Genomic DNA, 20,840 nt, shown 5'->3' on the forward strand with positions numbered 1-20,840 from the left:
CTCACCTTAGCTCTGCACCTGAGTGCAGCTATGCGCCTAAAATCGTGCGCCCAAAGCGCACCTGAGCTCTAGCACTGGCTCCCACACAGTGCAGGTTCGCTCTGAGGAGCCAGCTTGGTGACTCCACGGAGGTACTGTCCGTACGCGGTGACCGGGCACACGAACAACACGCTATCCCTGTTCCTAAAGACACCGCGCCCCCCACGCCATCTTGTTTCCGGCTACAAGGCCCGAGGGGACGAGCGGGCCACGGACGAAGGCCCCGCCACCACCCCGCCGGCCCTGCGGGCTCTGCCGCGCCCTCCCGCCGACGCTGAGGCCCCGCCCCTCCCGCCGCGCCCACACGGGGGGGCGGGGCTGCCCGCGGTGACGTCACGCGCGGCCGCTCCACGCGTCACACGCCGGCCGCCGGCGTCACGTGCGCGCCGCAGCCCGGCCTCCGCCTGTAGCTGCCGCTGGCGGAGCCGGTGCTGGCGGCGGCGGCGGCATCATGGCGGGCGCCCCGCAGGAGAACACGCTGCTGCACCTCTTCGCCGGGGGGTGAGTGCGGCCGCCGCGGCGGGAGGGCCGGGCCGGGCCGGGCGGTGGGGTTGCGGCCGGGTTGCGGCCGCGGTGGAGAGGCCTGCCGGGCTGCCCGGCCGCTGCCTGGGGTGAGGGGCGACCCGCGGCCTTCCCTCCCCTCGGCTGCCGGCTGGCAACGGGGAAACAGGCGGGGACAGCGTCTCCCCGACAAACCCGCCTGCCCTCTGGCACCCGTTACGGTTTCTCCCCTCGCTGTCCGGGTGAAGGAGGCGAGGCCTTTCCCGAATTAGATAAGACATCCTCAGCGAGGCCAGCAGGACGGGTGAGGAGGGATCACGGTGCGGGTTGAGGTCAGCTCTGGGCTGCTGGGACATCTAGCTATATGTGATTTCAAAATCTTACATCGCTGCGGTGGCCAGCTCTGTTAAATGAAACACTAAATCTTGCCCTCCTGTGTGGCTCCTGCTGACTCGGGCAGGGGCTGAGGGATGTCATCCACAAAGCATTGTCCAGACAGCAGGCTTTGTGCGTTTTGATGGTCTGTTGCTTGATTTTGTGAAGGAACCTATTTGCCCAACGCTTCAATAAGCTCTGTGTAGGTGACAGGTCATAGTGGAGGCTCTGTAAGTGCCTGATCCATATAATTATACTGAAAAGCAAGTACTCCAAAAAGGGAAAAGGAGTGGGGAAGGGAGAGTTAGAGAAAGTCCTGGTACTTCTGAGGAAGTGACCTGGCATTCCAGACCACTTCTTGTAAGTTCTTGCAAGGAGTTGTAGACTTCTTATTTTTGTTGTTTTGTAACCCTAAATAACAACTACACCCAGCCCACAAACCACCAACTCTCCCCAAAAGCCTTTTAAATTAACTTGTTACAGTAATTTCAATGGTAGTCCAGTAAGATAATTTTATGGTGTAAATAAAAACTTCTTAAAATCATGTTATGCAGATACTAAGTCCTGTTGTATGCACTTTTGTTCTCATCAGAAATCTTTTATTTTAGGGGTTTTTTAGTGACTTAAACTGTCTAAGTAGGAGAATATTCTGAAGTGCTTGTCAGCTGACAATTGTTAGGAAGCCAACATGAAATCTGTTGTTAGTTTAAATCTGTTTAATAGTAGACCATTGTTTCTTCTGTTGCTAAACAGGAGACTTCAGTCTCCTCTGACAGATCTCTGGAGCAGTAGGTTCATTTAATAGAATATTAAACCCAGCAAAGCTAATTTTTTCAAAGAAACTGCCCATCTTCTGCTGACTTGAATGCTGTGTGCAGTTTTAAGCCCTTTCTTCTCCGCTGCCACTTGCATCGGTGTGGTACCTGGAGCCTGTGTCAGAAACTGGACCTGAATGTACACATGCAACTTGTTTGGATACTACAATTCCTACCGAGAACTCTAGGTGTCCTCACATAACTCAGTGGCCTATAAATAAATAGGAATTTTAAAAATCATCAGTGTTTTAATTTAGTACTGGGTGATCAGCATCTTCCTTACTCATTTTATGTAGCTTCTGCCTTCTCTGAGGATCCTAGTAAACGACCGTTTTGTGCAGCATGCCTGGGAAGTCACCAGGTCTGATATGTTTTTCAGAGAGCAGTGGGGGCAGGAATGGAAACGCAACAGGGAATGTCCCTGTGACCACTGTGGTATAATAAGATTGATCTATTTCTAAAGCAGCGATGAAAATACAGCACAGAGGAAAGAGGTGGTCTTTGGAGGCATACAGGCCTTTAAATGTTCATTGCTGGACTTGATTCTTGTTCTGCACATCTTATTATTTACAGAGATGTGGAGAAGTGTGCTGTCATTTATCTTGCTGTGACATTACAGAAAGGAAAATGAGACAGCAAATTTAGTCTGCTCATGCACCAGCCAATGCTGGAGTGTTTGATCCACCACACACACACCCACCATCCCGTTCATTTTCAGAGCAATTCCCCGTTCAAGGCCCTGAACTTCCATATCTTGTGTGTGTACGTATCTACTAATGCTATTATCTCTGCTTTTCGAAGAAATACAGACTTCCTAGGTCTAACTGGATAGAACAAGAAATGGAACATCAGTTTTGAACTGTTGCCCAAGCTATTAAAACACCTTTCTCTGCATGTGAGAAATGTCGTAGGAAATATGTGATGTGTTTGGAGGGGTGCTGGACCAGCCAGCCAACAGGCAAGTGAGAAACCCAAATCATGTTCGGTATGAGGCTCCGTGCCATGTCTGCCTTAAGCATTTTGGTTTTTAGTAGTAGCAGTTGTAAAGGATGCCTGCTCAGTAAAATCTGGTTAAAGGAGCTGTGATATATTTTGCTACATCTATTACATTATCAAAGAAATTTTAGAAAGAATTGTTAGTGTGTTAGTGCTTGAGTAATAGTCTCTGTTGAGGTCCTTCCTCGGTCCTTCAAATACCTTTACCTTTGCGCTTTCTTTCAGAGAGCCCTATTATAATAAATGAGTTGTTTTGTGACATAAAGCTTGCTCCCGTGGCTCTGAAAAGCAGCCTTAGATACCAAAGCTTGCTTAAGCCACCTATAAAAGAGTTGGAAGCATACATTGGGAAGGTTGGTGATGTCAAGCTGCTTTGAGTTGAGGGCATAGTGACTTCTGTCTCCATGGTCATAGGTTGATTGTCTCAGTTGCAGCCAAGAGGTGTTTGATGCACTAGGTTGCTGAGAGCCTTGCATGAAATGTTGAATTTGGCCTGCCTTTACCTGGATGTTTAGTACAGGTCACAGAACTGAAGCAAAGTTACTCCTCAAATTAGTAACCCAGCGAGTTGTGAGGAGAGGGACTGGTATACTGCTCCCACAGATGTTAAGTAATGTGCTAAGGCTGACAAACCATTTGGGAAATAATGTTTCCATTTGTAAAATGGAGAGAAGCAGTCTTCACCTGAAGTATATGTCTGCTATGCTGTGCGTGGTCCAGGACGGCTAGAGCTGATGATGACGTTGACACTCTTCCAGCCTTCTACCGAGTTTAGGTTCTTACGTGCATTCTGTAATTCACCAACAGCGTATCAGCTCAAGAAACACAGTAACAGTGCTTATAGGAATATCCGTACCTGGTGATAATGTTATTAGCTGGAAATTTATTGAAGGCGGTGAAAATTAAGGCATTAGGAACAGTCTGTATTGTTTTCATACTCAGTCTCCTGTGGCATCTGAGAATGCAGCCACTTGTTTTGTTTACAGTCTTGAGATGCAGTAACAAAATATCAAAGATATAACCTGCTTTGCTGTTTATGCTATATATGTCATGCTAGAGCATGCGGCACATTTTAGAAAAACGGAATTAAATTCATCTTGTTTAAAACTCACCACACTTGCTGTGACTATAATGCTCACTTTGGGATTTCCGTATCTGCCTTCACGGGCATGATCCTGTGTCAGCAGCCAGGAAATCAGCTAATACTCTGCACTGTTAGTGCCGTGGTTTAGCTGTATCCCTGCATTCACAGTCTCACAGCTGTGTTTGGGGAGCTCTACAGGCTTCTGAGTCCGTCAGAGGGATCCAGTCAGTCGCACCAAGTGATTTCCCAGAGTGTATTTTGACATTTAAAGCCGTATGTGGTGCTATCCATGAAGCGTGAATTGACATTTACTTGTCAACCTGGATCTTAAAGTGGCCCGTTAAGTATAGTTGCCAGACTATTTGCAGTAATACTTCTCTTGCAAGTGTTTCACTTCACTCCTGTCAAAAATTCACTGTTAAATGTTGAGAGTAGTGTTGTCCTTTGGGGAGGAAGAGGTAGTTTCAAATGCTTACACAGCAAAATGTGTCAGGCTGGGTTGTAAGTTATGATTCCTCTAACCAGGCAGCTCGTCATCTTTGCCCATGATCTTGGTCAAGTCAGTGGTGCACTACTGAAAGATCATTAAAGGTTTGGATACTTTTTTTGGTTTGTTTTTATTTCGCGTAACTTCCTTTAACATACAGCATTGTGTTGTTGTTTGTATTAAGAATATTGCTGAGTGATTAAATCTAGGGCAGATGAAGTAAGCTCTGCTCTTAATTAAGATTCTGGCATCTGTATCAATTGTGCTAGTGGGTGCTGACAGTTTATTTCAAATGCAAGTCATTGGCGTATGGGGGGTGGATGTTGTAGAGCTAGAAAGCTGGCAGCAAGAGAAAAATCAGAATTGGATTTAGAGATTTACATCCTTAACATGTTTTTTAAACAGTATTATCTTTTTATGGAAGTAAATAATTTTTCTGCAGCTCTTAATATATAGTACATGGTGTATCTTGCGATAGGACAAGGAGTAATGGTTTCAAAATAGAGGGAGGTAGATTTAGATTGGATATTAGGAAAAAATTTTTTACGATGCGAGTTGTAGAACACTGGAACAGGTTGCCCAGAGAGGTGGTGAAAGCCCCTTCCCTGGAAACGTTCCAGGCCAGGTTGGATGAGGCTCTGAGCAACCTGATCTGGTTGGAGATGTCCCTGCTCCTTGCAGGGGGGTTGGACTGGATGGCATTTAAAGGTCCCTTTCAACCCAAACCATTCTGTGATTCTATGATCTCCATAAACGCAAATGATGTTTCATATTCTCAGACCGAGAGTTTCCTTATTTCCTTTGTTTGGACATCACAAAGCAGAGAACTGTATTTTACTGCTCTGATGGCAATAAATGCCTGGCCCATCATGTAACTAGAGGAGGCATTCAAAGCCTGAAGTACAAATACTGTTTTTCTGGCAAGAAGCAACAGGCCGAAGCTGATGAATTGTTGGGTGTCTCACACTGCAGAGATTTTGTATCTGTGATACGTGCGGAGCGTAGCTGGGAACCTCTTGTTATCTACTTGCCACGTGTCCTGTTAAAGATACTCTACCATTGTGTTTTGTTTCTGGGGAGGCTTCTGTCTTTTGATTAAGGACAGATTTAGACATTGTTTGGGGATTTTTGCAAGAGGCTAGTGCAGTAAACACTGCTTAACGTCTCTGGAACTGTAGTTCTGCACTGATGAATCAAACCCCCACCCCCAACTCAAAGCAGTATGAAGACTTGAAGGTTTTGCCTTGATTGCAGCATAAGATTTTCCCAAATTAAATTTGTCTGGCTGTATATCCATAGTCTGATTCTTTCAGGGTTTATGGCTGTTTATGTAGCTGAGGAAGGCTGGTTGTTTTTCCTTTCTTCCCAGATGTAGGCATTTGAAACACCCTAGGAATACAGAGTGTTTCTTTTATGCACAGTGTGTTGTTTTTCAGCCATCTTTCCAGGGAATAGAGCAACACCAGGGTATGATGCATAGAATTCCCATGAGGAGGAAAATAAACTCATCTGAGAAGCTGGCCAATACATCAAAGTCCTGACTTGAACTATGTGCTGCGTATTTTGGGACACAGTGTATGCACCCTGTTGGCGTTCTCAGAATTGCTCTGTTAAATAATGCTTTTTTCTTAAATGTCACACTGACAACATAAACCCTGAGCTGTTCAAACTGGTGATGCAGATATTAACTCATTGTGTTGAGTATCGGAGGATTACACATGCATTTCCACAAGTACTTCAATATTAAAGCCTGCATAAATTAACTAGATTATTAGACTAAAAGGATGAAAGGCAAGAAGTGGGCTAGGAAGGCAAGAAGACAGCTGATGCAGAAGGGATTATGCCAGAGAGGCTAAAAACTTCTATGGCAGTGTGTCACTCTAGACTGAGCAGCTGGCAGTTCAGAGACTGCCAACGGAGTTTCAGTATTCCGAATTCATGGGTTGTTACTCTGAAAGTGTTGTTTTAATGTTCATAAATGTGAAATAAATGAGGACTAAAGACAGAACACACAGTAGTGGAGCGCTGGTAGATAAATGAATTGGAAATGAAGACAATCAAATTCTCTTCATCGAGTTCCCACAGACTTGCAATTTCTCTTCAGTGTGTTGATTAGTCAGGTGTTAATTATACATACTTGTCTGTATTGGTATGCATTGTAGGAAAGGTGGCAGTGGGGATCTGCAAGAGGGATCCTCAAAACAGTTGCTGCTCTGAGTTACAGTGTGAGCTGTGGGAACAGGAAAAGTTTTGCTGGAGAAGCCATTCGTGACCTCTCTTTTTTTCCCCCCCCCCCCCCAAGATCAAATTTCAGAGAAATGTGAGCAATGTGAGATGCATCTGACAAAACAGACAAGGATACACTGAAGCGGTGTCCTCCTGAGTAGTATTGACACAACTGAAAGCTTGTGTCCAAGCCCTGGTTCAGTACACAAAATAATCAGAGGCCTGATAAGGTCTCTGTGAACACTGTCATCTCTGAGCCAAATGACACAACTTCAGCTGCCGTGTGCCTGGTTCCCTGAACAACTTTGTGATTTTATTCCACAGTCAAACCATAAGTGGTTTAAAAGGGATGAAGGCAGAGCTCTTTCTTACAGTATCTGTCACTTTGGATGTATGGATTGTCCCTAGTTTAGGTTTTTTTCCCTTTTCAGCAGGGAAGAGGAAGAAGCAAGAACTTAAAGGAGAAACACATTGAAGCATGCTGTTAAATGATATTGCCAGTCTGAGTGAAACACAATTTCTTCTGTTGGATGTGTTTGTATCTGAAAAGCATAGTGTTTGGGCTCATATACTTGGATGGAATCTGGCCAAACATGAAAACTGTAATGAGGAAGTTGTATTCCCCGGCCGTGTGGGCTGAGCTGTCCTTTTGAACCTTCTAAAGAACCTTCATTTTTGTGCTTGTACAGCCAGGGTGGCCAGGCTGTTAGTGCAAGTGCAGGGGCTTCAGGGTTTTGGCAAAGAATGGTTACTGTTTGATATAAAATGTACTGTTCAGCAAGCAAAATAAGCTGTGCTGGATAAAGCATTTCTAAACTATTATGTATCTACAGCTTGGATTTTTCTGCCATTCTTTAGTTACCATTTTCCTTGTGTTTAAAAAATGAGTGTCCTAGTAAAATCACAGAATCATAGAATGGTTAGAGTTGGAAGAGACCTTCAAAGGTCATCCAGTCCAAGCCCCCTGCCAGGAGCAGGGACATCTCCAACCAGGTCAGATTGCTCAGAGCCCCGGCCAACCTGGCCTTGAATGTTTCCAGGGATGGGGCATCCACCACCTCTTTGGGCAACCTGTTCCTGTGCTCTACAACTCGCATTGTAAAAAATTTTTTCCTAATATCCAATCTAAATCTACCTCCCTATATTTTGAAACCATTACTCCTCGTCCTATCACAACAGGCCCTACTGAACAGCCTTTCCCCATCTTTCTTGTAGGCCCCCTTGAGGTACTGGAAGACCGCTCTAAGGTCTCCCCAGAGCCTCCTCTTCTCCAGGCTGAACAGCCCCAACTCTCTCAGCCTGTCCTCATAAGAGAGGTGCTCCAGCCCTCTTATCATCTTCGTGGCCTCCTCTGGACCTTCTCCAACTGGTCCATGTCCTTCTTGTGTTGGGGGCTCCAGAACTGGACACAGTACTCCAGGTGGGGTCTCACCAGGGCAGAGTAGAGGGGGAGAATCACCTCCCTCGACCTGCTGGCCACGCTCCTCTTGATGCAGCCCAGGATGTGGTTGGCCTTCTGGGCCGCAAGGACACATTGTTCATGTAGTTCATCTGTAGGTGGGACTTTAGAAAATATGCACTATTACCTTTATTAATGTCCTTTTATGGATCTTTGTTCCCAAATTAGTGCATCCCAGCTTCTTAAGACTCTAGCTAGCAATGCTTTTTTTTTATATGCAAGACAAAGGATAGGATTTTTCTTAAAAATTCATTTCCTTTTCTTGGAAAATTACTTAAATTACAATTTCACATTCACATCAAAGAGAGTTAAGTTGTTGACTCATGGTGTTTTCTAAGGAAAATAGAAAAGACAAGTTTTTGTAAGAGTCACACGCTTTGACACTTGGGTAAACAAATGAAATATTTCCTAGTCAAGAGGTTCAGTTGTAGTAAATGCCCTTGGAAAAAAAATGAAATATTTAGTTAAGTCTTCATAAATCACAATGTGTTTGATTAAAAGAATTTAGGTGTAGTGCCTGTTAGCCAATTTCAACGTTATGTTTAATTGTGAAGTTTGACAGAAGGACCGTTGAATTACCAAAGAGGAACAGCAGCAGAGAGAGAAATGGTTTGACCAGTCACTTTCCAGGTCACTGATTAAAATGAAAATGAGGACTCGTACACCTTATATTCTTGGCCCGGTGTGCTTTTTCTGAGACTCAGTCTGACTGCGTTAAGATGAGTATGTGCCTATTATAGGGTCAATTATTTCTTCTTTATATGTATTTTATATATGTGTGTGTGTCTGTATTTGTATGTATATACACACGCACACATGTGTTGGTGTATAGTATTTTATTTTTGTCCTTCTGTTATCAGAGTATGGGAATTCAGTTCTTTAGTAGCCTTTCTGTCCTGTGACTCCGTTTTCCCACCCTTTCTCTCATCCTTGCAGCTTCCTTCCCCTCACCTCTAAAAAAGTAATTGATACCCGTTGTTTTTAAGAGGACCTAAGTTAGCGAGGTTTTGATATTTGCCACTTTTGTAGACAGCTGTTTTAATCCTAAGTACTGAAATGGTGAAGAATTATATTGCTGTGTTTTCACTCTATAGTGTCCTAATCCCCAGTGGCTTGTTCTCATCTGCCAGCTTCCTGCTTCCCATAAGAAAAATCTATCCAAGAGTATGTCTGTTTTAGGACAACAACCTCTGAAACATGGATGCCTCTAAAGTTTTTACAGGCAGAGTTCCAAGTCCTGGCAGAACATGGGATCAGCAAACGGTCAGTCAGGGATTTTTTTATTAGTACTGGGTATCATCTTTGTGTTTACCGATCTCATCACTACACGTGATCATTGTAACTGTTTCTCTTCCCCTCCCCCAGGACCTGAGAACAGTCTCCCTTGCCTAATGCCAAAACTGCCCTGCTTCCTAATAATTCGTCTATAATGCGGAGCAACTGGAGACAAGCCTTCAGCTTTTATTTATACACCCTGCTGTGATTTAACACATCTGTCTAGCTATGTTTTCCTGACTCTTATCTTCTGTTTAAATTGTATTTTACAGATGCGGAGGAACAGTTGGTGCCATCTTTACATGTCCCTTAGAGGTAATAAAGACTAGGCTCCAATCTTCAAAGCTAGCCTTCCGGGCTGTCTACTACCCACAAGTCCAGCTGGGGACCATCAGTGGTGAAGGAATGGTCAGGCAAACGTCTGTATCACCTGGACTCTTTAGTGTTCTCAAGTGAGTAGTACTGCTCCTCCCGTTATTCAGTGTTGCTTGGCACCAGCAATCTGACTTTCAATTCCTCTGTGCAAACAGAGGAATGTAAATTTTGCTCCAGACTTGCACTGGAAGGATTTGTGTCAGTTGGGCTTTTGCCTTCAGCAGTAGAAAGATAAATTATTCTTTTAAAAACACATACATATTCAGGACTCCAGAGTGTTCCTTTGAACTTCCACAGAAATTTGTTTCTACCACTTAGAAAATTTCCCAAGTGAATTGATTTGAATAAGTGTCTGGAGGTGTTATTTTCAAATTGTCTCCTCACGTCTAGGCTTCTTGGTAGTTATGAATTCCTAGGGAGCAATACACAGGACATACTGTAAACTCTTGATATGCCTTAGCTTGTGGGAACTATCATAGAAAATATTCTGGAGGACAGGGCTTTTTCTCTTTTTCAATACTGAGAGGTGTCATCTTTGTCTGTTATTGGGAATAATCACGTTTATTGTCTTCTTTGAGCATTCAAACAGGTAATCCTTACTAGCTGGGGCCAATTCTTGGCAAATGATTGAAGGACTGAATAAGCCATATATGCTATCTTTTTCTTTTTCTTGGAACCATTTCCTGTTTGCTTTGAGTAGCTAGTAGAGATACGTGTTGCTACTGCTGCCCATGCTATTTGTCTGTTTGATGGAGGGCAGTTTGAATTCCTCTCTTGAAGCGCTTTCTCTTTGGAGCATCATACAAAAGTGAACCTGTAGCCTTTCCTTCACCACAATGGACCAGGATTGTAAGAAGGTTTCTGATTCTCTGCACTTAGTGCTGCATGTCAGCCCCTGGTCTGTCTTTGAAGCTGGCCCTGCTTTGAGCAGGAGTTTGAACCAGATGACTTCCGGAATTCTGTGTTCCCATATATTTTAAGTTATGCTTGTCTGCACTCTTCTGCGGATGATTTATAACTAAAACTTATGGGAGTGGGGGAAGGACACTTTTTGCAAAAGCAGTCTCTCTAAAATATGTCTGGTAGGGTCTTGGAAGCTTATATCTTTTCCTCAGCCGTACCTGACTTAATGAGCTCTCCTCTGTTTACTGTTAGATGTTATCTTTGCCAATTATTATTACGCATCAGTCCTGTCTACACCTGCATTATTACAATCTGTTAAAAGCCTTCTGTGTGCTTCACACTGCAGCAGTTGATGCTCCAGCTGTTCCCTTTTCAGATGTGTGTTCATGAAGAGGAGGAAATGTGAAATAATCTAGCTTACAATTGCTGAACAGTTTTACCAGCAGCTCTGAAGTCCAAATCTCTGTGACTTCAGACCTCATGCAAATTAATTGAGTTTATTTGGATCATTGGACACCCCAGGGTGATGCAGAGAGGTCCTGTTTAGATCAGGTAGCAGAAATGCCAAAGAAAATAATGACTATCAAAGCAAGTTGAATGATTTTATGTAAGGCCAACACGCTTGGCAGATTGCCTGGGGAGAAGCTGCAGTTATATAACAGTACAGTGCTAATTCAAATTCTCTGCAGAACTATCTGGCTAGAGTCATTCTGGGAGTTGAGTTTCTGTATTGTAAACAGTGCTTCTTTCCCCTGCCAAACATTTCTTTGTCTATTCAGAGGTGAGTCTAGAGCAATTCGTGACTGAAAATGTAAGGTAGTGCCAGTTGCCTTTGATTTTCTTCTCCTTTCCCTAGCTGTCTTTTTGCCTTGCAGCATTTGACTTTAGACAGCTGTAACTAAAGGAATTAAAAACTTCAAGGCACAAGGCTCTTAATTCATTCACTCTGCCCATCTTTTTCTAAGTTTGTCTTTTTTCTTTAGGGAGAGAGGAAATGGTTTAAAATAGGGTCAGCCTTTTAATATATTTATTAAATTCATTAAATTTGGTGACTGTGACCTCATTTCATTTCACTTCAGGAATTGCTCAGCTACAGGTATCACCAAGTTTTCGACCTGCTTACGTCGGAAGACTTCAGAAGTGAGAGCAAAATATTTATGCTGTCACTCCCTTGCAGGCAGCATCTATGAAGAATGTTTGAAGAAAGAAGTGAAGTTAGGTCTCTTGCTTTTACTCTTCCATCCCTTCTCAGTCCTGGTCATGCATGCATTGCCAAACTGGATATGACCTGGGCCTTCTGATTTGGGAAAATTGTATGGCTAAAGAAGCAGCCATTAGAGCCCTGCATATAAAATTGCTCTGTAAGAGTTAAAGGTGTTGAGCATGAAGACCCCTTAACTGCTGTAAATAGAAAGAAAGTAGGTACTCAGGAGGGCATGTTAGGCCTACTGCTGAATAGAAAGCACTCCAGAAGGACAGGCTGTTTTTGTCTAATCCATTTAAGATTCTGATGAGTCACCCCAGCTGGAATCTGCAGTCGTGACTGTTAAGTGACAAAGAACAAGTAGTTGGTGGATGTGTCTCCTTGGAGACAGTCAGCCCTGAAGTTTACGCAGAAAGTTCAACTCTACTGCAGAAAAAGTGTTTCAGAAGCTCCTATATCTTCTTCTAATGAACTTGGTTTTGGAATCTGTGGGGAACATTCCCAACAGTGCTAATGACCTGGAAAGCAAATTCTGAAGAACTGGAAGTTCAAACAGGTGCACGTGAACTACCCATGGAGCCTGGGGTTATCTGTATTTTCTTGCATGGTTTTCACGTGATGAGTTAAGAGGGCTTCTGTCTAACAGCTTGTGCACTGAAATCCCAGTTATTACTGGACTATATCTGGCTTTCACTGGTAAATACTTGGCTGTTCACTAGTGTTTGGCTGTTGTTTTAGTCCTTGTAAATATGTCCGCTGTTAGTAGTGCAAGAAATTTGTAAGATCAGTCACTTTTAATGAAGCACTTCAGCAAGGTAGTTGCTGGGAAAGCTGCCTAAACAGTTTATCTTCTTCAGAGAAGTCCTAGCCCAGTGTGCCTTCTAAGGTGTGAGGGAAGATGACTGGAAATGGCCTTGGAAACCTGGGCTGTAGCAATTGCAGAACTGCAGGAAAGCATCATTTGGTGATCACGAAGTCCAGTCTTGACAGTGATTCACAGCAGCACCTCTGTAGTTGGAGTTTACTTGAGAAAGATGATGTGAATTCTTTTGAATGCCCTCAAAACCAGATATCCCTGAACTACCTGAGAGACATAGCTTGCCGCATTCAACTTTCACTCTGGGGAAAAAACACATGACAAGGTAATTGTGAAGGAGAAAATTATTTCTTTTTTTCATGTCTCTGTACAGGAAGCAAACTCCTGAATTACTTAGATACAGAGAATGCAAAAAATATTCTTTGTTGATTGGAGCCAACTGTTATTGGATTCTCTATGAAACTTCAATTCCTGACAGCTTTCAAAGAATGGAAATTATAATCTTGTGCCGTACGACACACGTTTGCCTGTAGTGCGCTGAAGTTTTATGGTATAGTGGCTTTTATTCAGTAGTGTAAAACTCTGCTAATTTTCAAGTATATTATGTAGCTTGAAAGCTAATAGCTTCACAGTTAATACTGCATTTGTACAGTTCTTTTGACTGACTGTCTGACAGAACAGGAAACGTAACTTTTAACCCAAATACTATCCTTTTTTACCCCCCCTTGTTTGTTTTTATTTTCAGGTCAATTCTGCAAAAAGAAGGACCAAGGTCACTCTTCCGAGGGCTGGGTCCAAACTTGGTTGGAGTTGCACCATCAAGGTAAATAGTTAAACTATTGCTAAAAGACACATTTAAGGTATCAACCCAAATGTTGCAGTGCATTCCTGATTCGAAATAATAGGTCATAAAGTTATCCCATCTCTAAACTGAGATTTGTGCATGTATACAGCACAATATACATACCAGGAAATAGTTCTAAAAATGTGCTTTACACTTGTATACCACTGGAAGGTGCAGATCAAATAAGGCTCTTAAATTCCAAGTCATGGCAAGAACCACTTATTGTTTGCTTGAGAAAACAAGATAAAGTGGTGCAGAAAAATCTGTGGGATTACTATTTGCATTTTCCTAATATAACCTGCAACTTCCCTGCAAATACATAAAAGTGCTTGCCAGACATTGAGTAGGAGCTAGATGCCAGGGGAGGAGTACCTATCTGGTCCTTGATTGCCTAAATTCTTCTCAAATGAAAAACTCAAGCTGCTGTCACATAACCTCAAAGCTCTGTGTGTGTCTTTTTTTTTTCTTTTCCTGAACAGCAATAATAAAAGTAGCTACAAAGTTAGTTTGTATTTGGAAGTTTTACAGGCACCTAAATGATTTCCACGTGTGCCTATGACAGTCCCATTTTTGGCTGGGCTGAAGATCTTTGTGCCTAGCAAACATTAAAACTTGTTAGCAATCAGAAAATTGGCAGGTGTTCTCTGCCTGAAATTGAACCCATTAAAAAGGAACTTGGAGTGGTGTACTTCCTCTCTGGCCTCTTGCCTAGTAGGTACGATGTTCCCCCTGAAAGTGGAGAATCCTTTTTCTGTACAGGTAATCTTTGCAGCAGGGATCTGAATCCAAGACCACCTGCTTTTTCATGCAAGTCACTCATGCTGTCTTTTGTGTTCCTTTGTATTCTTCCATAAGATTGGAATAAGGTCCCTTCTGGAAATAATCAAATTGTAGCTACCAAAAATCCGCCTTTCTTTAGCAGTTCACGTCAAGGAGCTGTGATCTGAACATGCTTGGTTCAGACAGCTTCTTACTCATCATAGTGACTTCTGGAGATCATCGGAGCTTCCTGTTTTCCTATGTATGTAGGGATTTGAGGTGTGTAAGACTTTTTCATTTCAGTCCAGAGTTAAGTGTTTAAAGCATGAAGTGCTGCCAACACAGTTACAGTGCTGAACAAATTCATGGAAAACATAGGCTCCAGGTCAGGTTGAAAAGTGACACTCCCAAGTTTACAGAGTGTGTTAGAGCTGGTGTAGGTATCCAATCTAACGTGCTTTGTCTGCAAGACCATGTTGTCTCCCATCTCAGACTTCGTGTGAAAGAAAAGTCTTTCTACCCTGTGGGTGTCAATTCAAATAGTAGCACTGTAATGTAAGAAGAAAAGAAAAAGGAAAAAAAAAAAAAAAAAAGCCAATGTCCGTGTAGATGGAAGCAGCCATGTGGAGTCCTCTTTGGAGAGAAAGTCTTGTTTTTCCAGAGTGGGGAGAATAGTAATGTCTGCTTTGACATTCTGTATATTACATTGCTTTTCTTCTTTTTTTTTTTTTTTTTTTTCCCTCCCACAGAGCTGTCTATTTTGCATGCTACTCCAAAGCCAAAGAGCAATTTAATGGCATTTTTGTGCCCAACAGCAACATTGTGCACATCTGTTCTGCAGGTTCTGCAGGTATGTATTTGTAATTCATCTTCCTTGTGGTCTGCAGCAATGGTCTCCAGTGTCCAGCCCCTTGCCAACAGCAACATACGTGCATCGGTATCTGTGTGCTCTGAGATGCACCTTAATTCTTTAAAGTATTTATTCCAAGCTGTTGTTGCTACAAGACTTCTTCTATCCCTCTTAATAGTTAGGAAACAAATAGAATGAATCATAAGGCAAAGACTGGACTTCCAGCCTGTCTGTACAGAGCCTAGGCTAACAGACCAGTCTTGGCTGACAGCTCTGGGTAATTGTGGTATATGAATGAGTACAGAGGCCAGCATGTGGCGCATTCTGAAAATGTACACTTAATTTGAGGTTGTATGTGCCAGAAAATAGAAGAACTTATTGCAAGTATAGAAAGATATTATTTCTAAGAAACATATCTAGCCATGATCTCTGTAAAAAGGTGAGATGAGGAGAGGTGACTGAGTTCAAGAAACAACAGTATGTAAAAGGCATTTCTAATGAGCCAAAGTTCAGAGACTATTTAAAAATAAAATCTGTGAGGCTGGAAACATCTTGTTCTCTCAGAAACAAACAGACAAGAGTACTTGGCAAGCTTGCTTTGGAGACTGTTAAGGAACACACTCTCTAAAGAGCGTAAGTTGGTGTTTCATAGCATTACTACAAAAGTGAATCTGCCCTTTTGTAGCATGTAGTACGCGTAAACAGCCAAGTATCAGTGCAGTCCAGAGAGTTTATTATAAAGGTATTGCATGTGTTCGTTATGTAATTTAGTTATAGGAAACCTTGAATACCTTTTCAAAAAGTCATTCTCAAGTATTTCAGGAGGTGGAGAAGAAGAATGTAAGACTTTGCAGAAAAGCCAAGTAGAGAGATGCTTCTACGTATGGTTTGTACATTTTGGTAAACAGGCAGTTGCCTGCTTCGTAACTTGTGCAGGCCTGCCGCTCCTGATTTCTGGGCCTTACTGGTTATGAACACTGCCTGAAGTAATAAGACAGTTTGACTGCAGGCACGCTGGTGGAGCTGGAAATCCACTTGCTCTGGCCTTAGCATGTGTGCTAACGTATCCAATAGACAGTGCAGCGATACTTTTTTTGCCTCAGCACTTCCTACAGGTCTAACAGTACCCTTGTGAATGAGTTATAGTAGTGTTATTTCTCTTGTGTGCAAACAGACTTCTATGATTTGTCCGCATTCATTATTGAAGGACATCTTAAAAAAAAAATTGCTGAAGCAGATGGAACTGGTATAGACGCATGCTTGGGTGTCTCTTTAATTAAGATTTTTCAACTATATACCAAGTATTGCAGCCACACTGAATAGTGGCATGACCTGATGCCCTTATCTCTAAAGGGCAGTGCCCCTTTGAATGTTACTGGTAGTATTTTAAAATCAGCTTTTGGAGAAAGCTGAAGACAGACTTCACAGTATTTGATCCCAGGAGTTTGCTAGCTCCTAACTTACCTTGTCTACAGAGGAACTTTTTCCTGTTCAACACTTTGAAATATTTCTAGATTGTTGCTCTGTAACTTGGGATTAACTTTTTTTGTATGTTGTAATGCTATGGTAATATCTCTGAATGTAAGAAAAAAAAATATTAGTAGACACCAGCAAACTTTTGATACTGTTTTAGCCAAATTGTTTTAGGATGTTGTATTTTTCCTACCAGGATGGGGAAAATAATTTGTTCTTGTAGGAAAAATACTGCAGAAGAGCTCCACTAGTTTAGTCACCAGTGATCATTAAAAATAATCTTTCCCAAACAAACTCCTTAATTATGAGTGGTTTCTGTTAACGAGATGGCTCAATGGCACCACCTAGAGCTTGGGGAAAACAAAAGACTGGTACACTCATATCTATTATTCTAAAACCCAGTCAGTAAGGAAGGTATCTTGTCTACAGCAGTCTTTAGGAACATGAAGTACATATTAAAATAGGTGCAAAAAGGAAGAATCCTTTAAGAAATTCCAAGGCCATTGGTTGATGCCTGCTGAGGTTTAACATGAGATGGTTCTCTAGCAAGAGAGAGATTGTAAGCTACACACCTGCATGTCTTTTGAAACCTCTAGATAGAGCTGGTAACTAAAACTGTCTCACTGCACAGTGTATAAAGTGTATTATGTGTGCCATGCCAATACACTAGCCTGAATTCAGCTATACTTTTGGTTTTCTTTTCTCTTTTTCAGCCTTTATCACAAATTCCTTGATGAATCCTATATGGATGGTGAAAACCAGAATGCAACTGGAGCGAAAGTAAGTAACTGGTTGAGGGAGACTGGATGCCACTGAGTGGCTAAGGGAGCCTCTGGAAAACTGAACTTTCATGTTTTTACTCATGGCTCTTTGATAGATCTTGCCCAGTTCTCAATTCAACCTTTCATGAGACGATGCTTCTTCCTGGTCAGACTAAAGGTTCGGGTTCTGTGTGTTCTACTTCAGTTTGATGCACAGTTTCTATTGAGAAGAATGTGGAAGTTGCCATGAGTACTGAATTACGTTCAGTTTCTGGTTTCACTGTAAATCTTAAGTAAAGTTGGGAATAGCATGAAGTTTCTCTGAGATTCCTGCTTACAGAATCTTCTGTACTTCAGGGGTTGATGTTGAGGATAAATATATCAAGGACTGAAGTGCTTTGATACAGCAATAATAGAGGCTATGGAAAGGTCAGAAGAGCTCATGTGGGAGGCTGAGCATGAGGTTGCAGTCCGTGTCCCATTAGGCAACATCACTTGTACTGGTCCTAGATCATACAGCTGCGTGTGTTACTGCAGCGAACCACGGTTACTGATACACAGCTAGGTAGCTGTAAACAGAAAGGGAGATGGTTTTAAATGGTAATGGAGCCACATTAGTTTCATACAACATTCTAGAGGCAATAAGAATCTGCTGCAGTGATTTAATGTTCTTTTGCTTCCTTCAGCATTGCATTACTGTTAACTTGTACCTCCTAAAGACAGAGAGGAAATTTGACAGTAATGCCTTTTAGCCGAGTGATTCACAGTCACTGGTGGATATCGAAGCCATAAGGGACTCTGCTAAGAATGTGACTACTTAGAATGGAAATTCCTTCCTGCAAGGACATGTTAGGTCAGATAAGAAGGATCCTTTAAGGCACCACGACCTGTAAATAATTTATAAGACTTAATTCTGGCGCTTTACAGGGTGGCACCTTTGAACTGAGTGCTGCCTCTTAAAATGAAAGATCATGTCTTACGTAGCAGACCTCTGTCTCTTGGCCTGCTGAAAATGGCTTTAAATGGAATTACTAGCTTAACACAAAGCAGTGTCTCTCCAATGCTTATTGTCTTTTAAAGCATTGGTGCGAACTGTGACAGACTGGACAGAACTTGAGCTGAAAGAATTATTACAAGTATGTATTAGTGAATTAGCAAAGCCAAGTGTGCACTGCTAGTATGATAGTCCTGCTCTGTGCAGCTTTCCAGAAGTTTTTTGGAGTAAAACTTAGCGGAGAACCATTTCTGTAGTTATAAGAACTATTGAAAGCCTTGAGGTTTTTTAAAATATTAATTCTTTTTCTGGGCTCATTATATGCTCTGTTCTGTTTGTTTTTTAGGGTCAGAGGTTCAAAACCAATGAACGCTTTGCAGTGTGCTAGATACGTTTACCAGACAGAAGGTGTCCGTGGCTTTTATAGGGGCCTGACTGCCTCCTATGCTGGGATTTCTGAGACCATTATCTGTTTTGCTATTTATGAAAGTTTAAAAAAACACTTAAAAGAAGTCCAGCTGCCCCCTTCTCCTGCTAATGGGACCGAAAGGAACTCAACAAACTTCTTTGGACTGATGTTTGCTGCTGCTGTTTCCAAGGGCTGTGCCTCCTGTATTGCTTATCCACATGGTATGTTAACTTTTCCATCTATGACTGCAGTAGAACAGCTGTTGCCTGTAATCCAAGACGAATGATGGGGTTTAGGGCTGTACAATTCTTAGTCGTTTGAATGGACAAATGCATGTTACTGTGGCACGTGCATATGCATTGGTATTTTCAATACTGGCCCCACCATTCCTAGTTAGCCACATAGTTGATGATTGGGACTCCCTAGTTTAAAAACAACTCAAAAAAAAATGCCAAAAAGAAATTGAATGCCTAATGCTTCTGTTCTCCCTAGTAGCCTTATCTAGGGGAGTACCCACAGCCTTTGGGATTCTGTGATCAAGTGGTGGGAAACATTTGTGAGCTGAGCAGTGTTATTCTTTTTGGATAGATGTGAATGTTATTATCATGGTTACACAGAAAGAGCGATATTAATTATGTGAGTGTCTGAAGCGTTTAGTTCTGTAGTAGCTTGAATGAGCAAATAATCCATTTATTCCACATAAAAAGGAACTCATCTTTACCTTTGCTTCTTGCCGGGAGGGCATTGTGTACAGGGTTCTGTGGCTGAAACTGCTGGCAGGCAATTAGTACAGGAAGAGTTTAATGGGTACAAGGAAGATGGGGAGAGGCTGTTCAGTAGGGCCTGTTGTGATAGGACGAGCGGTAATGGTTTTAAAATAGAGGGAGGTAGATTTAGACTGGATATTAGGAAAAAATTGGAGCACTGGAACAGGTTGCCCAGAGAGGCGGTGGATGCCCCATCCCTGGAAACATTCCAGGCCAGGTTGGACGGGGCTCTGAGCAACCTGATCTGGTTGGAGATGTCCCTGCTTCTTGCAGGGGGTTGGACTGGACGGGCTTTGAAGGTCCCTTCCAACCCAAACCATTCTGATTCTATAATGTCCCTGGGTTTTGCTTACTCTTGCCTGGTAATGGCATGTTTCTCAAGTCTTGTTAACTTTGGGCTCTGTTTTACTTTTCTGCAGAGGTCATACGGACACGGCTGCGAGAAGAAGGCACTAAATACAAGACTTTAATTCAGACAGCACGTCTGGTAGCACGTGAAGAAGGCTATCTTGCCTTCTATAGAGGACTCTTTGCCCAGCTCATCCGGCAGATACCGAACACAGCCATTGTGTTGTCCACCTATGAGTTAATTGTGTATCTGTTAGAAGACCATGCAAAGTAGCAGAGCCAAGACTCCTGTTACAGACTGTAGACCAATTTCTTCGTTGAACAAATAGTCCTTTAAGAGACTGATACAGGTGGCAGTGCTAGTGGAAAAACTACAAGTCTATGACCACCTGCTGGATATTTCCTTTTGGATTCATGCTTTCTGAAAGGTCTCAAGTCATTAACGTTAATAGTTAATTATAACTTTTTTTAACTTAATGGTAATTAAACTTCTACTAAATTAAATTACACTATTTAATTTAAGTATATGTTTGTCTTTTTCCTTAAGCACAGCCATATGCGGTCAAGGAATGTACCTCATACTATCAAGTGATCTCTTGGACTGATGTTCATTAAAACTGTATTAAAACAGAAGAACTGGTTTGGAAACTTGAAACTATCTTCTTACCACTGGAGTCACGTCACTTTTTAGCACTGTAATAGCCAAATGCCTAAATAACTTTGAGAGTTCTTCTGATTTATTCAAGGTGCATCATTCATTGCTGTGTGAGGATCCTGGAGTGTTCAAGTAGGACAGTCTTGTAGTACGGTTCTCTATTTTGATGGTATGAAATACGGACATCAGAATCTCTTAGAAAAGCCACTTACACTAGCAATATTGCTGGAATATGATTGTGGAAGGCTTTTAGTAAAAATTTACTTAGTCCTGTGTGCACCTATGCATTTGGGTTACATGCTTCGGCTAGTGCGTGTAAACGGATCTAGCATGACTTGGCTTTTAGACCTTGTTTTGTGAAAGACTGAGAGCGTAAGGACAGGCAGTGATTGTGGCCTAGCTGCCTTGTGGAATTTCCATGAGA

At 42.3% G+C, this 20,840-nt stretch overlaps 1 protein-coding gene across 1 annotated transcript; it reads left to right on the forward strand.

Moving 5' to 3' along the window:
• Nucleotides 1–408: 408 nt before the first annotated feature.
• SLC25A33 (solute carrier family 25 member 33) lies at nucleotides 409–20,402 on the forward strand. The gene is made up of 7 exons (XM_086764644.1): nucleotides 409–540; nucleotides 9,530–9,709; nucleotides 13,302–13,379; nucleotides 14,909–15,009; nucleotides 17,196–17,262; nucleotides 18,584–18,867; nucleotides 19,833–20,402. The coding sequence occupies exons 1-7, from the start codon at nucleotides 491–493 to the stop codon at nucleotides 20,033–20,035; spliced, it is 963 nt and encodes a 320-aa protein (XP_086620770.1). The 5' UTR covers nucleotides 409–490; the 3' UTR covers nucleotides 20,036–20,402.
• Nucleotides 20,403–20,840: the final 438 nt, after the last annotated feature.

Source organism: Chlamydotis macqueenii, chromosome 21 (genome assembly GCF_036417535.1).
Source record: "Chlamydotis macqueenii isolate bChlMac1 chromosome 21, bChlMac1.mat, whole genome shotgun sequence".
Lineage (NCBI taxonomy): Eukaryota > Metazoa > Chordata > Aves > Otidiformes > Otididae > Chlamydotis > Chlamydotis macqueenii.